General features: G+C 40.3%; 3 protein-coding genes across 5 annotated transcripts in view; 1 reads left to right on the plus strand and 2 right to left on the minus strand.

The window, feature by feature from the left end:
• schip1 (schwannomin interacting protein 1) overlaps positions 1-7,156 on the minus strand; it is a 236,622-nt gene extending 229,466 nt beyond the window's left edge. For both annotated transcript variants that reach the window (XM_085243594.1, XM_085243592.1), the window contains exons 1-2: positions 7,045-7,156; positions 6,715-6,802 (exon numbers count right to left, since the gene is read on the minus strand). In XM_085243594.1, coding sequence (XP_085099720.1) covers positions 6,715-6,802; positions 7,045-7,067 — 111 coding nt within the window. In that variant the 5' untranslated portion in view covers positions 7,068-7,156. The remainder of the gene's footprint in view (positions 1-6,714; positions 6,803-7,044) is intronic.
• A 412-nt stretch (positions 7,157-7,568) lies between these two features.
• On the plus strand, positions 7,569-8,558 carry LOC146559826 (P2Y purinoceptor 3-like). The gene has a single exon (XM_085244349.1). The coding sequence runs from the start codon at positions 7,569-7,571 to the stop codon at positions 8,556-8,558; it is 990 nt and encodes a 329-aa protein (XP_085100475.1).
• A 49-nt stretch (positions 8,559-8,607) lies between these two features.
• mfsd1 (major facilitator superfamily domain containing 1) lies at positions 8,608-17,325 on the minus strand. Of its 2 annotated transcripts, XM_085243602.1 has the most exons (17): positions 17,138-17,325; positions 16,909-16,961; positions 16,467-16,579; positions 16,278-16,320; positions 16,075-16,142; positions 15,605-15,713; positions 15,372-15,474; positions 14,889-14,987; positions 13,924-14,035; positions 13,205-13,261; positions 12,856-13,012; positions 12,544-12,641; positions 12,309-12,421; positions 12,140-12,187; positions 11,886-11,952; positions 9,399-9,504; positions 8,608-9,193 (listed from the first exon to the last, which is right to left on the minus strand). In XM_085243602.1, the coding sequence occupies exons 1-17, from the start codon at positions 17,280-17,282 to the stop codon at positions 9,134-9,136; spliced, it is 1,551 nt and encodes a 516-aa protein (XP_085099728.1). In that variant the 5' UTR covers positions 17,283-17,325; the 3' UTR covers positions 8,608-9,133. The 2 variants fall into 2 exon arrangements, with proteins under 2 accessions (XP_085099728.1, XP_085099729.1); XM_085243603.1 differs by lacking the exons at positions 8,608-9,193; positions 9,399-9,504 and adding an exon at positions 9,685-11,038.
• Between the last annotated feature and the right edge of the window lie 1,817 nt (positions 17,326-19,142).

A 19,142-nucleotide genomic window follows, 5' to 3' on the forward strand; every position in this document is an offset into this window, starting at 1 on the left:
TTAAACGTGCTGCTGTTGTTCAGCCGCTGGTTTCCTCTTTCTGGTGCAAAGTGGGCCAAAAGCAAACAAGAGAGACGTACTCCCGACAGAAAAGCCGATCAGCTGATCATTAAGCAGTTTCATGATTGAAGTAGCAGCAAGAAGAGGCAGTCGTTTGTTAAGCTTAACGCAGGAATGCTTTACAAACATTCAGAGATGGACTTACACACTTGCTTTACTTCTCTCGGGGATAACTTTGTCGGAGATGAAATGCCGGGTTGCTAGCGAAGCTCCAAATGCTATCCAGACCACCGACAGGTCCCGCATGCCACAGCCGCTCTATCACGTGATGCATACTGCTCCGACATGCTAACGTTCTGAGGTGAGTTACGGCGTGTTGCAAGTTTTGTGAGGTGCTTTCGTGATATTTAATGGATCGGATTACATTTTTTATTTTTCTCCGATATCCGATCCAGTAATTTAGGTCAGTATCGGACCGATACCGATACGTAATATCGGATCGGTCCATCTCTACTCTCTTCTAGACACCATCACACATCCACAGGTATGTCTTCTGGAACACCAGTCCTTCCATCTCTTCATAGCTGTCCTCACTTCCTCCTTACAAATCTTCTGCACTTCCTGCACTAACCTTTCTCTATTTGTCCCCCTCTTTCATTTTCTTCATTAATCAGCTTCTCAAAGTACTCCTTCCTTGTTTTCAACACTCTTCCTTCGTTTGTTAGTTCCCATCTCTATCTGTAACCACCCTAACATCCTTTCCAGCCATCTCGCCAATCAATACAAGTTTTCCTTCCTTAGTGTTCAACCTCATACACATTTCACTATAAGCTTTTTCCTTTGTTACCTCTCCCAGCCTATCAGACTTTATCTTTTCTAACCTTTTCCTTTGAATACTTTCCTCAATTCCTTGTCTTCTTTCCTCTGTAAAGAATCAAACACCTTTTTGGCAGTGTCCTTTACGGCTTCATCTGTATTTTTCCAGTCATCTGGAAACTCTTCACTACCCAGAGCCTTTCTCTTGCAAACACAATACATCTACCTTCCTCCTCGCCATCATATCAGTCAACTCTCTCCCTTTACCTGTCTTGGTTCCTACATTTAAAATCCCTAGTCTCATCTCCATATTCCAGCCTCTTCTTTTCGTTTCGTTTCTCTTGTTCTGGCTCAGAACACACTTTCAGCCTCGCTTCTTCCTTTGTCTTTGGCCAACAGGACCACAGTTTGCATCCTGATAGTTAACAGCACTGGAGGCAGTTGTTGTTAAACCAGACCATGACCAATTTGGTATGGAAAGCTCATTCTTGATGATTTGATTGATTTCGATTTTATGCCGAATGCTCTGATGAAAACGTCTTATATCTGGGCATGGGACTGGCAATACATCTGGAAAAATGGTGAGTTTTGTAGGCTGAACTAATTCACACGCCTTAAAATACATTTATCTAGTTATTCATCCAACTTTACATTTTTGTTCTCATCTTTAAATACAATAAACCTTACTTCATAAATTAATGTGCCAAATGATGTAACATAATATTCATACTCTAAATTGTAAAATGTAGAAATATCAACAATGAGTATAAAAATAAACCTGGCTAAATCAAGGAAATTAAAATGATACAACTCTTTTATAAGGCGTTATAGGTGCATAAACACTACTAATGGATCATTGCTTGATAGTGGTTGCTAGGCAACATGATTACATATGTAAGAACCTTTAGGGGCCTTTTAGATACCTGTGTGAAAAGTTTGGTTGCACAACTGATTGTGTGGGAGTAGTTTGCAGACAAACCAACAAATATTTTTTCTATTACACTAAAATACACGATCACCTGTGGCAGTGTGAACTTCATATGTCAGTGTTTCTCATACAACTCATTCTGTTGAGTTTAAAAGACAAAATGTACATTTGAAAGGTCTGGGAAAACCTGTGTTTCCAAATTTAATTCTTTCTAGACGACAATATGCCCCTTGAGATGACAAGAAACTATTTAAAGTATGTAGTCTTGGCATTGTCCAGTTACAGAACTACCCCAGTTTGAACATCACCACACAAACTTATACTATACTTGTTGGGGAAAGAAAAAGACTACTTTGGAACATATTCTCAGGCCAGACATCCTAAAGTTCATAATTTCAACTGCAGCCTTTTGCATTCAATACATACAAAATCAAATCTTTTGAGCAAAATTTTGTGTCACAGCACATTCATTTTCTGTATGTTTTGCACATTTCGGTACATGTAGTACAGGCATTGTGTGCTGTTACTGTAATAGTTTGACTCTTCTAAATGTTTATGCATATCTACCAACCAAAGCCAATTATGGATTAAGTGTTCAAGATGCCAGGCAAAGGATTTAAAATATAAGTGTGTCAACAAGTGTTATGCCGTATCAAATGAAGACTCCATCCAGATGCTCTAGCCAACATAAGAATCCATGACTAATGGCAATGGCAGTGTTAAATGGAATGAATGTGTTAGCATATTTTATACAATATTTGTTAATATAAAAATTTTGATATGCTAAAATATATGGATACTACTGAGATCAGAAATAATTACTCTTCATGATACTGATTATGATAAAGATCAGCTGACAAATCACAGCTTAAAGAGACAATTATTAGTTACTAATATTTACTGAAGCTATGTTTTTTTGTTGTTGTTGTTTTTTCAGCTACTATTTATTCACCACCAACTGTAATCTCTTGGGTTTCTGAACGAGATAAAATGCTCTACAATTACATAAGAAATATCAAGGGAGGGATATTGCTTGCAGTCTATAGGGCAATCGATTAAATCAACACCTGAATACATGGTTGCATAGAAACGGGGATATTAGTGAAACCTGCCGCTCCTGTGCATATAAACAAGTTTATCACATTATTTTCGATAGCAAAATAAGGGCAATCAATAGACTTGGATGCAAGGTAAAGTGAAGCATTAAGTTGCTGAAAAATGGGAGATGGATGGAAAAGTGGGATAAAGGGGAGAGAAAACAACAGCACATAGCAGAAAGTCTGCTTCCCTTTAATTGATGAGTTATTAAAATCATTATTTCTCAGCGTCCTAGTTCTATCACAAAGATCGATGGCAGGCACCACTGAACGGCCACACTAAAACACTTGCACACGTACACAAAACACTTGTGGGAGATGGTCGGGCCTTTGTGCCCTTCAGTCTAGCATTGTCTCTCCACAGGATAAAGCCCCCCTCCACAAGCCCGTGGACACAACCACTGCACTAGAACAGTTAATGCACCTGCATACGTGCACAGCAGCATGTATGCAAGCACGTATACACCTCAGTCTGATCTCAGAGGATTTCATTACAGTGTGTTGATGCGCCGAAACATCTGCATTACACTATTGACTCTTTAGCTGTCGCTCGACTTGCCGATCAGCTCGAGGAAATACCCAATCAAGAGGGCTGTACCACTGGAGGTGCTCATTAATTGTGACATTGGAAATCAATTTACATGCGCAGTGCATGAGAGGAGTAATATGGAAGTCAACATTTACTCTTTCGTCTGAGTCCCCAAGTACAAAAAAAGCATTCAGAGAGATGATAGTGTTACTGAGGTGTTTCTGTGATTACGTAATTTGAAATCTTGTTTTCTCTTAGTATTATAGCTATGCAGTAAAAGAGTGGCAATAAATATCCTTATATAGAAAGCTTTATATCCTTTAAGAGGTGAGAAAGGGGTACGAGAAAACTAGGAGAGAGAAAAAAGAAAAGACAAACAAATCCAAATGAAAGTGTCGTGTGAAAATAGTTACATGTTGATTATATTATAACATGTAGAGACCTTTAACTGGCAGGTGCAGCTGAATGTATACATTCTCATAAATCCTAGGCTGCTGTACTTACACAGCTATCAATATCTGGCTGGAGTAGATCTAGTAAAGCTAGAAGAAGCAAATCAGGTACAGCAACACAAAAAAAGTAGATGAAGGGCTGTAATTAAAAAGTAAAAAAAAAAAAACCCTCATACATACCTATTTATTTGAAAGACATCCACAGATTTAATATCTATAAATCAAAAGAAATGACTCTAATGGAAGAGCCATCACACAGCATTTACACTAAGGCTGAACAGGCACATATTTTAACTATCTGTTCCTCTTTTGAGCTGCCGTCTTTTGCTGCTGCGAGGTAATTCTGCTCGACACGTGATGACAGATCTCAAAACTGTTAGTTTTGTCAATTTTCTGCTGACCAGCTGTTTTGGTTGGGCGGCAGATTCGTCTCCTTCGCACTGATGCACTCAGAACATACTTTATTCGATATGAGCCTTCAAAACTGCCTGTGTTGAGCATATGGCACTGCGGTGAAGAATGCAGAACATTCAAGAAGCTGAAAATGGTGAGGTACAATGAGGGAAGCAAGAGCCTATCAATTAAGAAGAAGTGAGCACAGGGTTATTCAAAAAAAAATAGAAGAAGAAGATATGAAGTGGGTGGGGTGTGATGAAAAGAGATGAAGGAGGTGAGCGAAAATGATCACACACCCCATCAAAATGCAAAATGGAGCACTTGGGAGTATTCCCCAGCCGGTACTATTAACCAGCGGAGAGCTGCTCCGGTTAACATATGGTGAGGAAAGTTCTGAGTGCATATAGACAAGGCCATCATCGGTAAGGGGGCTTCTTTCAGTGATCAAAGACCGTAAGCTCACACTTTGAGACCTGACCAGCCTTCAGGGACATTTTAAAGGGATGAGATGGAAATCACCACAGAACTGGCAGATAATTGTGTGTTTTACCGTGAGGTGGGGAGAGGTGTTTTTTTTATTTACCTGTGGCACTAAATTCCAGTGTGAATACGAACACTGGGGTGGGCAAAGAACACATCTGTCCATCAGCGTGCAAGCTCATGCTGCTCGTCCACATCATTACAACTCAATCGCGGGGCGTTTGAGTGAGCTAGCGCAAACAGCACTCAGCGCTGCTCTGTCCCACTCAGGGAGATACAGTAATGCACTTCTGAAATATGACACCCTTCCCTGGCACCACACTCGTACTGTGTACAACCCTCTGCATAACAGAATGCTGCAGTTGTGCCTAAAATGCAAGACTCTGTTGTTGCCCTGTACCGCGATACAGGATCTGAATGAAATCCATGGATATTCAGCTCCTGTTGAATATATTCATTAAAAAGACTGCACATTGGGACATTTTTTTCTTGATTTTTATTGAATTATAAGTTTCATGCATGATACTGGTAACAGATTTCAAAATTCCAACTGTGAGTGGTGCATCAAATATTCCACCTTTTATATTTTATACTTAACCCCATTAGATGTGACCCCATTGGCATGCTGCTTAAATAATCTCTCTGTAAAATGATTAGCAACACGGACCCATAGCCATAAAATTCAGCTTTTCCATTGATTACGGGGTAATAGCTAGATAGATTAATGCGCTTCTCACGGGGTTCTCACCTCGGCAATGAATCTGAATCACTCATGCACACGGAGCAAGTGGAGCAGCCTCAGTAACCCACATTTGTATCCTCACTCATATATATCTAATGCCAATTACTGATTGGTCCTTCACCGAGCTTCTTCACGTCCTCCTCAGCAGTCTTGCATGAATCCACCCTGACGTGGCATGTCACAGAGCTGAGCTAGATCAATTTAGAAATGTCATTTTTGGAAAAGTGATGATGAAATTCAGCTGTCAGGTCGCGCAGTAGAATCACATCCTCCAAGTGTTGGAGGATGTGAAATAAAAAAAGGGGGGGGGGGGGGGCACCATCATACTATATTGCAGAGTAAGTGAAAAATGTATGATGGAACTCTGCTTTCAGATCTCACAGGCTCAATATCCCCAGCCACCGATAATGCGCAACACTACATCACCGACATTAAATATTCAGGGGCTCGCTACACCTAGGTGAACTTGTGCACCTATACACTCACCTCGAGCACACAATGGAAACAGTCTGTTAAAGATGACTCGAGCAGAACAGAATTTACATTAGCAAGTCAACTGCAACAACTGCTCCTTTCAAACCAGATGTCAGAGCTATTAAACTCTATACATGAGCTCAGGACTCATTGCAATGAGGAACACATGCCAGCCCCATTCAGCTGAGCAGTTCAACTATGGCTATAGAAATATGACTATTTCTTTCTGAAAATGAAGTCATTTATAATGAAGGGCGCTATATGTAGTATTAATGAGACCTTTTTTAGTTGCGGCCACAACGATAATCTTTGAGTGGCCCCGAGCCAACATAAAAAAAGCAATTTCCTAAACCAAACTGAACTCAGTCAGTTTTACCATTTTAAATGGTGAATAAGGGAAGCAGAATTCAAAGCACTTAGAGAGCAAGGGAGAAAAACGGCTTTAATATAGTTTTGGAAAAGATTTTCCATTGTGCATAATGTTGGTGCTTTTCTAATGTCTTTCCAAAGTGCAACAGAAGTCCAAAAGCGGATAATGAAAGACATTTTTAATAGATGTTTGCAACATACACCGTCTTCTCTCCTCTCTTAGAAGTGTGTGGTGCCCAGCAGTGAAAGCGTCAACTTAGCGCTCCAAAAAAGAATGACAAAGTGAATGACATCATTACTGAACTGTTCCCTCACCGAAAAAAAAAAAAACAGTCTGTCATCCATCCACAGACATGACTTTCCCAGCACCAGACAATTATATATAATCTATTTTACAGTAATGACAACAATACTAACAGCCTGCATCTTACCTGGTTATTGATGCACAGAGCAAGGTGCTTCCTCTCCCGAGCCAGACTCCCGCTGCGCAGTCTCACCTCCTCTCCTTGGTGAACATTTCTGGAAGGACATCACTCAAGTTAGAGTGCAAAACTCTCAAAAATATGAAATATGTCAGAATCTCTCGACATGCGAGGAGCCTGTACTCTGTGTCCAGCTGCAGAGAGTACCGATACGTAGGGTTTTAAAATCACTCATCAGTGCTTGAAGCAGCCGTTACCGGAGCTTCCCGTTTAACCGAAATAACAAACACTGCTGCTTTACATTTGGGACTAAGGCGAGTCGCTGCGCGGGTTACTAACCTGTACGTGCCGCTCCTCAGCATGACGAGCTCTCCACCCGCAGTCAGACAGAGATGCAGTGAACACTTAGAGTCGGGAGCAGCCGGTGAGCGACCACACTTGGAAAATTTTCGCAGCCAATGGGATGCTGAGGGTGTGCGCGTGCCCCCCGCCTCTGCTTTTCAATACAGCGCCCCCCCGCGCGTGTTGACACGGCGTCATTTAACTTGGCGATCGACTTTAATCGCTGTATTCTGCGCGGTTTATCTTTTGCGTGTGTGTGTGTGCGCGCGCGCGCGGGGGGGGAGGTTGCTGGGAATTGCTCACGGTGTGCCAATCTATTTGCTCTTAGCAACTAACTTCCAGGGTGTGGGTTGGACTCAAGTTAAACAAACAGCACGATTGATATTTTATATCACGCCACCCTACACAGACTCAGGTGAGAACCGAAGAGGTGAGGTATAAAGATGCCTAAATACTAAAAGGCCTCCTTTAAGGGTCGTTTTGCTGTAGGGCCTATCAAACCATCAGATTTGGCCTTTTGGATGGAGGACTTCCAAATCTGCCCGCTGTCCACCTACTATAAAAGGATCCTTATCCCGGTGTCCTACAGCCTAGTCTTTTTGCTTGGCCTGAGTTTAAACGGCGTCCTGCTGTGGTGCGTTATCTGTCGGACGCGCCGCTGGAGCAACACGGTGATCTACCTGACCAACCTCGCAGTCGCGGACCTCCTCTTCGTGTTGGCCCTTCCTCCACTTATCATCAGCGATGCTATGGGAAACTTCTGGCCCTTCGGCAACATCTTCTGCAAAACTGTTAGATTTGTCTTTCTGGTCAACCTCCACTGTAGCATAATGTTTGTCACCTGCGTCAGCGTTCACCGGTTCATCGGGGTGTGCTATCCCATCGCTGCTGTGCGCCTCAGGACCAGAAAGTTCGCCATCCTTGCGTCAGGGTCCATTTGGATTCTAGCCAATGCCGAGATTTCACCGACATTTGTGTTTGCGCACACGGGTGTGATCAACAACATGACTGTTTGCTTTGAAATGACCGGCCCGACGCAATTTGATATGTTCTTTCCATATGGGCTGTTCTTGGTTATAGCGGGCTTTTTGATCCCATTCTTGGTCGTGGTCACCTGTTACTGCTCCATGATAAAGGTGCTGTACTGCGGGGCCGCGGACTGCATTTCTAATACCAGGAAACAGCGTGTGCGCAAAAAGTGCTTGTATACCCTTTTAACTGTGTGCCTCATGTTTGCCGTTTGTTTTGTGCCGTATCATATTGTCCGCACTGTCTACATGTTTGTCAGAGTCTACATGCCAGGAAACTGTCATCTGCTGAACCTGGCCATGATCACGTTTAAAGTCTGGAAACCGGTTGTCGTGCTAAACTGCTGCGTAAATCCTCTCATCTACTTCTGTAGTTCTCAGCCAAAGCGTCTGAAGTTCAGAGCCTGGCTCTGGAGGAGGAATAAAAGAGTGGAGCCCACTGTGTGTCTGGTCAGCAAGAGGTGTGAAGGGTATAATCCGTGAAGGGATGTGATCGGTAGACAACAGTGATTTAAATTATCCTACAAACGCATTCTCTGTGTTTTATACTTCATTTTATTGATTTAAATTAAAAAATGCATTTGTCATAACTAAACAATATACAAAATTTCACTAATTGTGTAATTATTATGCAAATACTAAGGTCATCTTGCAATTAACTTGCAAAACTGGAGCAACACCACAATCAACAGACTGCTCAATAGAAAGCAGCAATACTGTGGTCATAGGTGACATTAAACATTTGTGGGAACTGGTGCCCTCTGTCGTATGTAGAGAATCTTATTTCTAAAAGAGAAGAAATATTCAGTTCAAAAATGGAAAATAAGACAGGTCTAAAATATTCCAAACAGTGACATTAAGTAGCCATAAAACAAACACACCAGCGAACACTCGGAACAGTAACTCAAGTGAAGATTAAAAATAACCTGGAGGTAAAAAGCGCTTCAAATTTCCATTGAAAATAGGACATTTTTTTAAAGCATCGTCTATTTTAGCATATACTTGTCTCGAGGCACAGAGTGACAGTGTTGGAACAGCAGACAGCTGAATGAAGGGCATCATTTCAGAACACTCCTGTAAGCAAGTGATGACAGATGGCTGGAGAAGTGGTCTGGGATCTGAGCGAAGAGAAGACAGGACAGATTAAATGAAGAAGAAAAACCCCCACAGTGGAAGTTACAACAGCGAAGAAGCAAAGCCTACAAACAGAACAATAATAGAAAAAACATAATGTTCTATCACTGTAAAGATAAGAGGCTGAACGGATTAATAAATGGCTCTCTTTGAATATGAATTGCATAAAGTGTGTGTGTGTTTGTGTACCTGTGCGCCCAGCCTGGAGAGATAGCGGTTGCGTAAGCCAAAAGCAGACATGGGTGCCAGTCTAGCCAGCTCACCCTGTGTCGGCTTACTTGGCTGCCTTTCTTTCCTGCAGGAAAAAATAAAATAACATAGACACTTTGAACATCTCTGCAGCCAACACTAACATGAACACAATTATGCAAATATTACAATAGGATTAGTCACCCAGTCTGCTGCAGAAGACAGAGAAAAGGACACAGAAGTATTACAGAACTACTTCAATAAAAAAAAAATAAAAAAAAGGATGCTTTAAAAAAAATGTTTAATTGAATGTCATTGTTCATGGCATCAAATGTGATCTTTTCAATAACTTTGAATTTTTCTGTACCATTTCACAGTCATCTTGTACACAGTTCAATGTCAGTTAAAGTTTAATACAAGTTTTCTCTGTTAAACAATTGCAGTGAGTTCCTGACACCACAGAGCAAACAAGCTGACCGAGCAGCCATTTCTGAGTATAGTCATTTAAATGTGTAACTACCTTTTTTTTTTCCTTCCCTTTTTGTGCTATTAATTGTACTGGCTGTCTTTATGTATGTATGAAATTCTTGTTAAGACTCGAATAAGGGTTCATTTGCCCAACTGAGGTAGTGAATGTTAATCATCCACAGTGCGTGACCCTGCCATTAACACAAAATCCTCCTCCCACATTACTGGAATGGTCAGTGTTAAGCTGAATATGTTGTTACACCATTAAGATAAAGCAAATATCAATTTGGGGAAGTGCTTAGAAAGAATTAATTACCTGAGCTTGATAAAAGAGCAATAAAGACAATCGATAAAACACAATTTTTGCGTGGAACTGATCTGACTCTTTAAATAAATAAAGGTCACATTAATGGAAGAGTTTATAAAAGTTGAGACTGTGAATATCATTACATGGGTAAGCTCTGCTCTTTTTGAGATAACCTGCCACACAAAGGTCAATGAAACATATTAGAACTGACTATGAGCCCATTGTGCCCAAGCACAGTCCAAATGACTGATTTTGGTTAGTAATTGTGACAAATGGTATGTACATAAATGAACTGCAGAGCTTTCTGCAACCAGGCTAATAACAGTTGTGCAGAAATGTTTTTTTTTTTGTAAAAACAAGAAAACAAAAAAAACAAAACCCCAAACATTTAAAATCAGTTACCCCATTTTACATGTTAAAAAGCTAAATTAACAATAAATAGTACATGATAAAATCAAAGGACCCCTTCACTCTGTGCTGTAAGTCCAAATGTCATCTTTTGATAATTCAAATATTTTTCAAGCATGCTGAACTTTGACACACACAAAAAGTCAGTAGTGAGTGAATCCAAGTAGAAATAAAGTAACTTTGACACATTGGAGAGTAACTGTGGATTAAGTAGGATATGTCGTTTGTCAAGTGTCCCGTAAAATCGCATTTAGACATTTATGCAAGGTTATGCAACAGTCCCAATTCCAGACAGTCAGTTCTGGTGTGAAGAACCACAGATGACATCACTGGGCGGAGTCAGAACCGCAGTCCTGCCCCATGGTAGCAGATTGAAAGCTCAGGGGTGGACACTGCAGCCTTCTGGCTCTGAAGCCCAGGACCATGTGTGTTCGCTCATCATCATCATCATCATCATCTGGAAAATATCAATTAAGGCATGAACCAGGAGATATTAATCAGTCTGCACAAGTCATAACACACACATAAAAATAGAGATTAGTCAGGTTCTACATGAGTCCAGAAAACATGTGACTTTCATCGTTCTTTCTAATTGTAACTGTGAACTGAAAGTAGAAGTATTGGTTTCATTCAGTGCTGCGAGTACAAAATAAACCAACCACAGCTAACATGCACGTGTCAGTACAAATGAATATGAAAGCCGAAGCACATAACCCAGCCAGCTAATATAGAAAATGACTTCCTGAAGTTAAAGAAGACTCGCTTCAAAACATGTTTGCCTGTGTGTGTTTATTAAAAAAAAAAACTTTTGAACTAAAACCTAATAAAGGATTTTTACCTTTAAAATTTCTCTTTGTTGCAGAACCAACAACAAAGTCTGTGTCAGTCCGCTTCATTTTTATATGTGTAATACATGTATAATATATAATACATACAAAATACATGTTGTACAGGTTTCTTGCATTTTAAGCGTGGATAATAAGAAATCATAACATTATTGATACACTGTATTATATCCCTAGCAAGTCCATAACCCTGTTCTCTGTAACAACCACTCTGAACAAATTAAAGTTTAATTGACCAAAACTTTTGGTATGTTTTATAACCTCTATACATTATTAACTATTATTTGTAGTTAAAACTATTAGTTGTGTCTATATTGGAAGTTTCTGTCTACCTACAATGTGTTTATGTCACTTGACTGCATGAGAGAAGTGTTCAATACGTTTCTGAGATGCTTGTCTAATTGATGCGCAAGTGGGTGGAAAAGCACTGACGGTGTGTGGAAGGTCAAAGCTACTCACTCTGCATCTGAACTGGCTTCTTTACTGAGTTTGGCTCTGGCTGCGGCTGACAGGTTCAAATCTCCTCCTGGAGCAAGAGAAGGAAATAGGCAGATTAAGCAGTGAGTGAATCTGATGGTAAGGAAAAGAGTGTGAGAGTAAAGTGAAAAGATGTCATATGAGAAAGCTTATGAAGAAAATCGGAGACAATAAAGAAACACAAAACAGAGAGGAGTGAAAATGTGGGACAATTCAACACTCCAGTCTTTTCTCACCTTTAATGTAATCCACAAAGTACAGCAACACTGCGGCTATCAGTCCAACTACAAGAAAGTGGAAGGAAAACCAATGCAAAAAAAGACATAACCAACAATGGCACTCACAAGTGTCTAACAAGACTTTGAAAAAAAAAAAAGGGAAACAAAAAGACATAAAAGTACTGACCACAAATGCAGGCGCAAAAAAACACTTCCAGAACCAGGTACCCTTTGCTGTCGAGGATCGCCCCTGCCGCTATGGAAATGATAGCGAGTCCCAGGTTCTGAATGGACTGCATACTAATGTGCAAAGACAGAGAACACACATCAGTGTCAATATAGCAATATTTATATGTTAATGGGTGGCCCAAACAAGCAGAATATGTATAATTTAAGTCTTAATGATAAAAAAAGGCACATACAAGCCATAGGCTGTCCCGAGTTGATGTTCAGGCACGACAAAAGCCACCATGGGCCAAAGTGCACAGGCCAATAAGGAGTATGACACGCCAAGCAGGGACTGGAAATCAAGCAAATGCACAGAATCTCACTTTACAATTTCTCAGTTGGCTGAAACCAAAGAAGTTAACTGGACACGAGATAAAACAATTCTCCAACTGAAAAAAAGTTTTAGTTCATCCACACGAACAGACTCAATTTTCAAGACATACTATAACGGTTTATGAATGTGCAAAATGTTTAAGTGCAGTGTAAAAGGTTGCCAGGGAAGTCACCATTGCGATCCATGGGTTCCAGAAAGTGAAGGCCAGCATCATGTGAGCGGCAAGTGTTGCTGCCACTGCAAGCAATACCCAATACACGTTCCTCCCAGTCTTATCAACCATGAAGCCCAAAACTGGAGATGCAGGGGCTGATATGATGTACACAATACTAGGAAAGATAGACAACGGACAATGAATGATTCATGTTAAAACATTATATAACGAATATCCTTATATTAAATGAAGAACACGCTATTTTAGGAAATTCACCCGCCACAAAAACTGCAGAATATAAAGAGTGCTAATATCTTAAGGTAGCTTGGTCTCAGTTGCCCAACAGGCAACACCTAAGCTGAGTTACCTGTTGACAGCTCTGGCTTGAGCTGGGGAGAAGCTGAATTTTTCAATGAAGAACACCCTGCGAATGAAAAGACAAGATGATACGTTCACAGTACAAAGCACTGCTTAGCTTTTTGGCTGTTATGACAACAAAAGGAGAGATTGAATTTTCATAGCAGCCATCCGCTCAGTTAGCGCTGACCCATTGTGGCAAATCCATGTCAGTTGCTACGTGATCTGAGAACGCCTTTCAGTGAAGGAAATTCATTTTGTAATGGCTGCAATTGTGTCCTTTCACTTCAAATCTATTTGTCAAAAACTCCCTTTGTAGTTTAATCACAACACAACATTGTGAGGTTGAACAACTACCTTCATGACGGTTCTTTATTTAATTCTTATCAAGCATTTTAACCATAACAGTGCATTATTTAGAGTGGGAGTTCTTTCTTCACTCAAAGCTAAATGGTTATGGGCACATCACAGGATATGTTGACTTTAGGAAAGACTAAATCAGGTCACTTTTAACATTAAATGAATAACATATAAAATACACCACTAACAAACAAAGATAATGCACTTGGATGTTTGGATCCGTGTGCTGCTTCCTGTATTTCATGAGAAACAGGGGATGCACAGAGCAGACAGCGTTCTGCAGACAGTATATATACGATAAAAGCAATATAAGGACCACTGGAGGAAACATGGTGTTAGAGGAAAAGTGCAGACGTATGGAGTACTCACTGTCCCAGTCCAATAAAGGGGAAAACTGCCACGTAGTAGCCTACACAAACGATGAAGATAAGCCACAGGGCTGCAGGGAAATGCTTCACATCCGTGATCTTGATCACTTCGGCTAACATGCAACACAAAAAACAAATCTGTCTGAGAACACCATTTGCTTTGACCAACTCTAAAAGAATAAATGCTTCTTTAACACATGTCAACCTTTTTCCTTATTGACAAATGCTACAGCATGCCAAATTTAAACGTTTTCTTCCCCGCCGAGTAGTAGTTTTCATCCATGATTCTGCAGACTAAACCATTTGAATACAAAAATGCCATCAGTTCATTATTTTATCATATTTGATGTGCGTGATTTTTTTTTTTAATAATTACTTCATGAGTTAGGCAGGATACACATGGATGCATTTCAGGCTTCAGCGCTCTCACTTCTCATTTCCCTTTTAATAGGGTGACATCATGCGATGCCAACTCAACTTGCTAATGTTGCTTCTGCTGAAAATTTTTGAGAAATTAAACTGTTGACAAGCCAGCAAATGGGTTAACTAATGAAACCACACAATGCAACCATTGCAACCAAAAAAAAAAGGTTTTGAGAGGTCAGAGAGACCTTTGACAACTAACTTCTGGTAATTTCAACCTAAAGACCAAGTGGATATTCTTGACATTTTAAATGTAAATAAATTCAAGAGGTTATTTTTGTCATGTGACTAGGGTTAGAACCACAAAATCACCTCTGGCTATAACTGCCACCAACACAACAACAACAAAAAGTCCAACACAACAGAGAAAGTAGAGTCAAACCAGATAGCTGGTTTTAGAGCTCAACAAAACAAAAACTAAATCTGACTTTGCACACGGGGGCAATCTGCAACGATTGTGGAAGGACTTCTAGTATTCATTCACTGATGTGAGTGAAAGAGGGAAAACACAAAATTGAGGGAGAAAGTATGGGAAGATGTTACCTGTTCCTTCTTGTTCCTTGTTGAGGATCCTCTCGGCTCTTTTGTCAAGGAATCCCAAAACCAAGGCACAGACTAGGGAAAACACGCACGTTATGGCAGCTAAGGGGAGAAAAAGAAATGGAGAATCAGAATCATTTTATTGCCACTAAACATGTTCAGTGAAATTAGAAGCAGCAGGAAACAACACAAAACTGCAAGTTGTGCAAAAGTGGAAACGTCTGCATGTCAGAGGATAACGTTACAAGAACTGGCACTTCTTCTGTTCCTTGTGATTCGTCTGGAACAGCCAGCAGCACTTTTAGTTCTCTATATCACTTCTCTCTGTTGGTTTGTGCTAGCTGTGTTACTTGAACTTAGAAGTAAAAAAGAAAGGGTGTAGCATTTCTACCAAACAAGGAAATAAAGGGGGTGTAACTGGAGTCTGAGAGTGTAAAACTCACCTGACAAGTCAGGTTCAGTGAAGTGCAACTGTAAAACATTTACCTATCAAGAGTGATGCACCTAGCACGGCGTGTCCAGGCGAGCCAACAGCATCTGTAACTCTGTTATAAATCCAGCCCATTATGTTCATGTTCACCGTGCTGCCCTTGGGATGAGCAGAGAAGTCAGTGGCATGCATTTTGTACAGCTTACCTCATTGAAAATATCAAAACAAACAAAAATACAAGTATTTCAAAGCCTGTATAAATGCACTTTTTCATTTGGAGCGTTCTTACCACGCGAGCCATGCTCAGCTGAAGGCCAAATACTAGATTGAGCTCCTTGCCTTTGAACCAGTTCACTGCATATGTGTTTTGGGCTACTGCCAAAGACTCTCCTCCAATACTACCCAAGAAAAGACAACATAGAAGGGATCATGTAAGCAACAAGACTGAAAACCTGAGTCCTAGAATCAGACTTTAATGTCTCTTGACGGATAAATATATGTGACTGAATAACACCACACTGACTTTGTTTTAGCGACTTGATGTGTGTTCGGGTTCGCTAAGAATCCCCCATATATGGTATTTCTGACTATATCATTCATATTCTGTAAGCTGATATGAATCAGTGTCATAAGAAACTGCATGTTTTTTATTACTATTTCAAACAAGAAAAGGACCAATGTTTGTTTGTTTTTTACGTTTTTACATGCTAGTAAAATAAAAAGGTTTAACTAGAAGACAGTTTGTTTTGGTTTTATTACCCAAATATAAATCGTCCAGCTTCCATTAGCCAAAATTGATTTGTCCATGCTCCAGCAGCAAAGACCACCTATGCAGAGGTAGAAAAGTTAAAAACAATCTAATCACCACAGTTTTCCCAAGGATTTTTTCTATTGAGCTATATGGATTTAAACAGAATGTATATCTGTAACTGCATTCTTCTGAAACTTCAAGAGTATATTACCTGTCCAGCACAGACAAAAAGGGAAAAGATGATGGTTCCCAGCCTGTAAACAAGAACATGGGGAAAGATACCAATCAAGACGACATGTACAAAATCCATACGGAGCATTCACTTTTGTCTTTTGGGTGAAAATACATACACAACACATAGTTGGCAAAAAACATACAACCGACTGGTTCTTCTCGTTACCTGACACCAAAGACCCGATCAAGCAGAAATCCCCCAAAGAAGCAGAGGACTACATTAGGCCAGGAGTACCAGGCGTACAACTGCATGAAGTCTGCAGTCGTCAGATGCAAATCCTGGGCGAGTCACAGAAGAAAAACAACAGACATTGGACTCTCGCTTTGTGTTAGTTTTTGCTATCATTTTGTGTTGAGCACAATGCACAGTAGGCTCTAGGTTTTTGAATAAATCTGTGTAACACCATTTACTAGGAATCTTATTTGACTGTTCTTGTTGTTTATTATGTAGATTTTTTTTGTTTACATAGAGTATGGTGATCTTTAAAAGATAACCTCTGTTCTATATAAAAATAAATCTCCAAAAGCTTGTTAGTGTGGGATTAAAATAAATGTCTGCATTTGGTTTTAAGGCCCTGGTGTAAAAGTTTGAATTATGTGTGAAATACCTGGATGACTTGACTTTGGAGTGCAGCGGGATTATCGTAACAGAAGTAGCTTCCTGGAACAAAGCACCCACATTAGCGGGGCTCAGACGTGACACTATTGCATTTATTATACATTTCATACATAATAAGCAGACAACAACGTGCATTATTTACAGTAGCTTGATAGTATTTAACTTTAGTTAGTCCCAAATCTCCCAAATAGCTCGCCGTGCCGCCTTTTACTCCTTACCGAATCCCAGGAAGCACATAAAAAAAAGGACAACCAGTCGGTGCAGTAAGCGGCTGGGGTCGCAGATGGCGAGCATGGGCCTGCCGGGTCCACTGCCCCTGTCCTCGTCTCCCAACAATCTCTGCCGCTCTTCCAAATCCGCCATGTTCGATTATTTGTGAGGTTCACAGCAGAGAGGAAGACCTAAGAGTGTCAGTCATATGACCCGTTATGCACGTCACGTGGCATTATGTTCGCAGTGAAGCTGGCGTACGCCTCGGGAGCGCGCACAGTCAGCTGAGCGGAGTGGGATGAGTGTAAATAACAGACGAGGTTTCGTCTTACACAGTGAGCACAAACGGTTAGTTAGTAAGGTTTAGTAACGTTTGTCACGATGTAGCATGAAATATTAGACGCTAAAAGCTACTGTTGAGATCACCTTTCCCTGAAAAACGAAAGATGGTCTTTTAGGGATGTTTTGAAAAAGAAGAGCGGAGTTTGCGTTTAAAAATTCTTCTTTGAAGAAACGAAAGCGGATTCAAGTGGTTTTAAACTTTACAGTAAAAAGTGTGGCAGTATTTTTGGACAGATAAAGTAGTCACTTTAATTTAAAAGCTTAAACTATTGTGATAGCTAGTTTCGTTGGTCACCGGATTCAAAGATGGTGAGAATAAAGGTTAATGAAAATTGTAAAGACTATATTTCTTCATAGGAGATGGAAGAATAAAGCAATAAAGTTAAATCGCCTATATTGGAATTGAATTGTCAGGTGACCTGACAGGTGATTCCCAACATGTCATCAACATGTCAAAAACTATACAAAACTACAAACTACAAAAACTTGGTGGGTGGGGGGCGCTGATAGTCACAAAATAAACAAATGCTATTTTCATTACACTTACACGTTAGATTGAGCAAATATGATAAATTGTATTTCAAAAACCAATACTCAGACATTTATCTCAAATTACAGACGCTGATTTGATGGTAAGACAGACCAGTGACAGACCAGGATTTTATCTTTTAATAGTTTTCAAGATTTTCATGTTTAAACATTTCATAGCGTGAAAAAAAAAAAGCCTAAAAGGGGGTCAACCGATCATCTTGAAACATATTTGATATATGAAGTTTCAATTGTATAACAGCCCAACTTTGGACTATAAATCTTTTATGCAAATCAGAAAGAGCTGAGCAGAATGCTCACGTTGATGAAAACGGCATGACTCGTGCCAATTCGATATTTTGTGGTATTTTATGTTTTTACCCTCAAGCGGGTCACCTCATAAACTGTACCCGGTGTTCATCTGTAGTGAGTGTAGGCTGACTGTCCACTGTTTTGTGAAAGGAGACAGATACAGGTTGAGGAGTCAGTGTCTTTGAAGTGGATATAACATTTTTGGACACAGACTCTTGGCAAATAAACTCTCATATGATGTGATAATGTAATCACACTCTTTATCAGAGTAATACTGTTAATAACCCCCAATGTTATATCTATCCATCCATCCATCCATCCATCCATCCATCCATCCATTTTCCTCTGTTTATCTGGGGATGGGTCTCAGGGCAGCAGCCTGAAGCAGAGAAGCACAGACCTCCCTCTCTCTGGCCACCAATTCCGGGTTGTGTGGCAGAACACCAAGCTGTTCCCAATCAAGCTGCAACATATAATCTCTCCAGTATATCCTGGGTCTGCCCCAGAGCCTTCTCCCAGTGGAACATCCCCCGACACCTCACCCAGGAGGCATCCTTGTCAGATGTCCTAACCACCTCAACTGGCTCCTTTCGATGTTTTACGCTCAGCTCTCTCATTGCAGCACCACAGCGCCAATCTGTCTGGCGATCTCCTGCTCTCCTCTCCTCCCCTCGCTCGTGATCAAGACCCCGAGATACTTCAATTGATTCTGATTCTATGTATATATTTTTTCAGATTTTTTTTACTTTATTGTAACCAAATGTAGATTCCGTGCAATATAAATATATCATCCTAACATATTTAATTGTCTAATAAACTTCCTAAAATCAC

This window comes from Mchenga conophoros, linkage group LG14 (genome assembly GCF_057382185.1).
Source record: "Mchenga conophoros isolate Kocher_MC1m ecotype Shallow Benthic linkage group LG14, M_conophoros_male_GT1.1, whole genome shotgun sequence".
Taxonomy (NCBI): Eukaryota; Metazoa; Chordata; class Actinopteri; order Cichliformes; family Cichlidae; genus Mchenga; species Mchenga conophoros.

Bases quoted from the DNA above. Each gene is read 5' to 3' on its own strand.
- LOC146559826 (XM_085244349.1), top strand. From the start codon at position 7,569: ATGGAGGACTTCCAAATCTGCCCGCTGTCCACCTACTATAAAAGGATC.
- mfsd1 (XM_085243602.1), bottom strand. From the start codon at position 17,282: ATGGCGGATTTGGAAGAGCGGCAGAGATTGTTGGGAGACGAGGACAGG. The intron at 16,962-17,137 runs GTAAGGAGTAAA...GCTTTGTTCCAG, and splicing joins TATGTGCTTCCTGGGATTCG to GAAGCTACTTCTGTTACGAT. The intron at 13,013-13,204 runs GTAACTCAGCTT...TATCTTTCCTAG, and splicing joins CAAGCCAGAGCTGTCAACAG to TATTGTGTACATCATATCAG.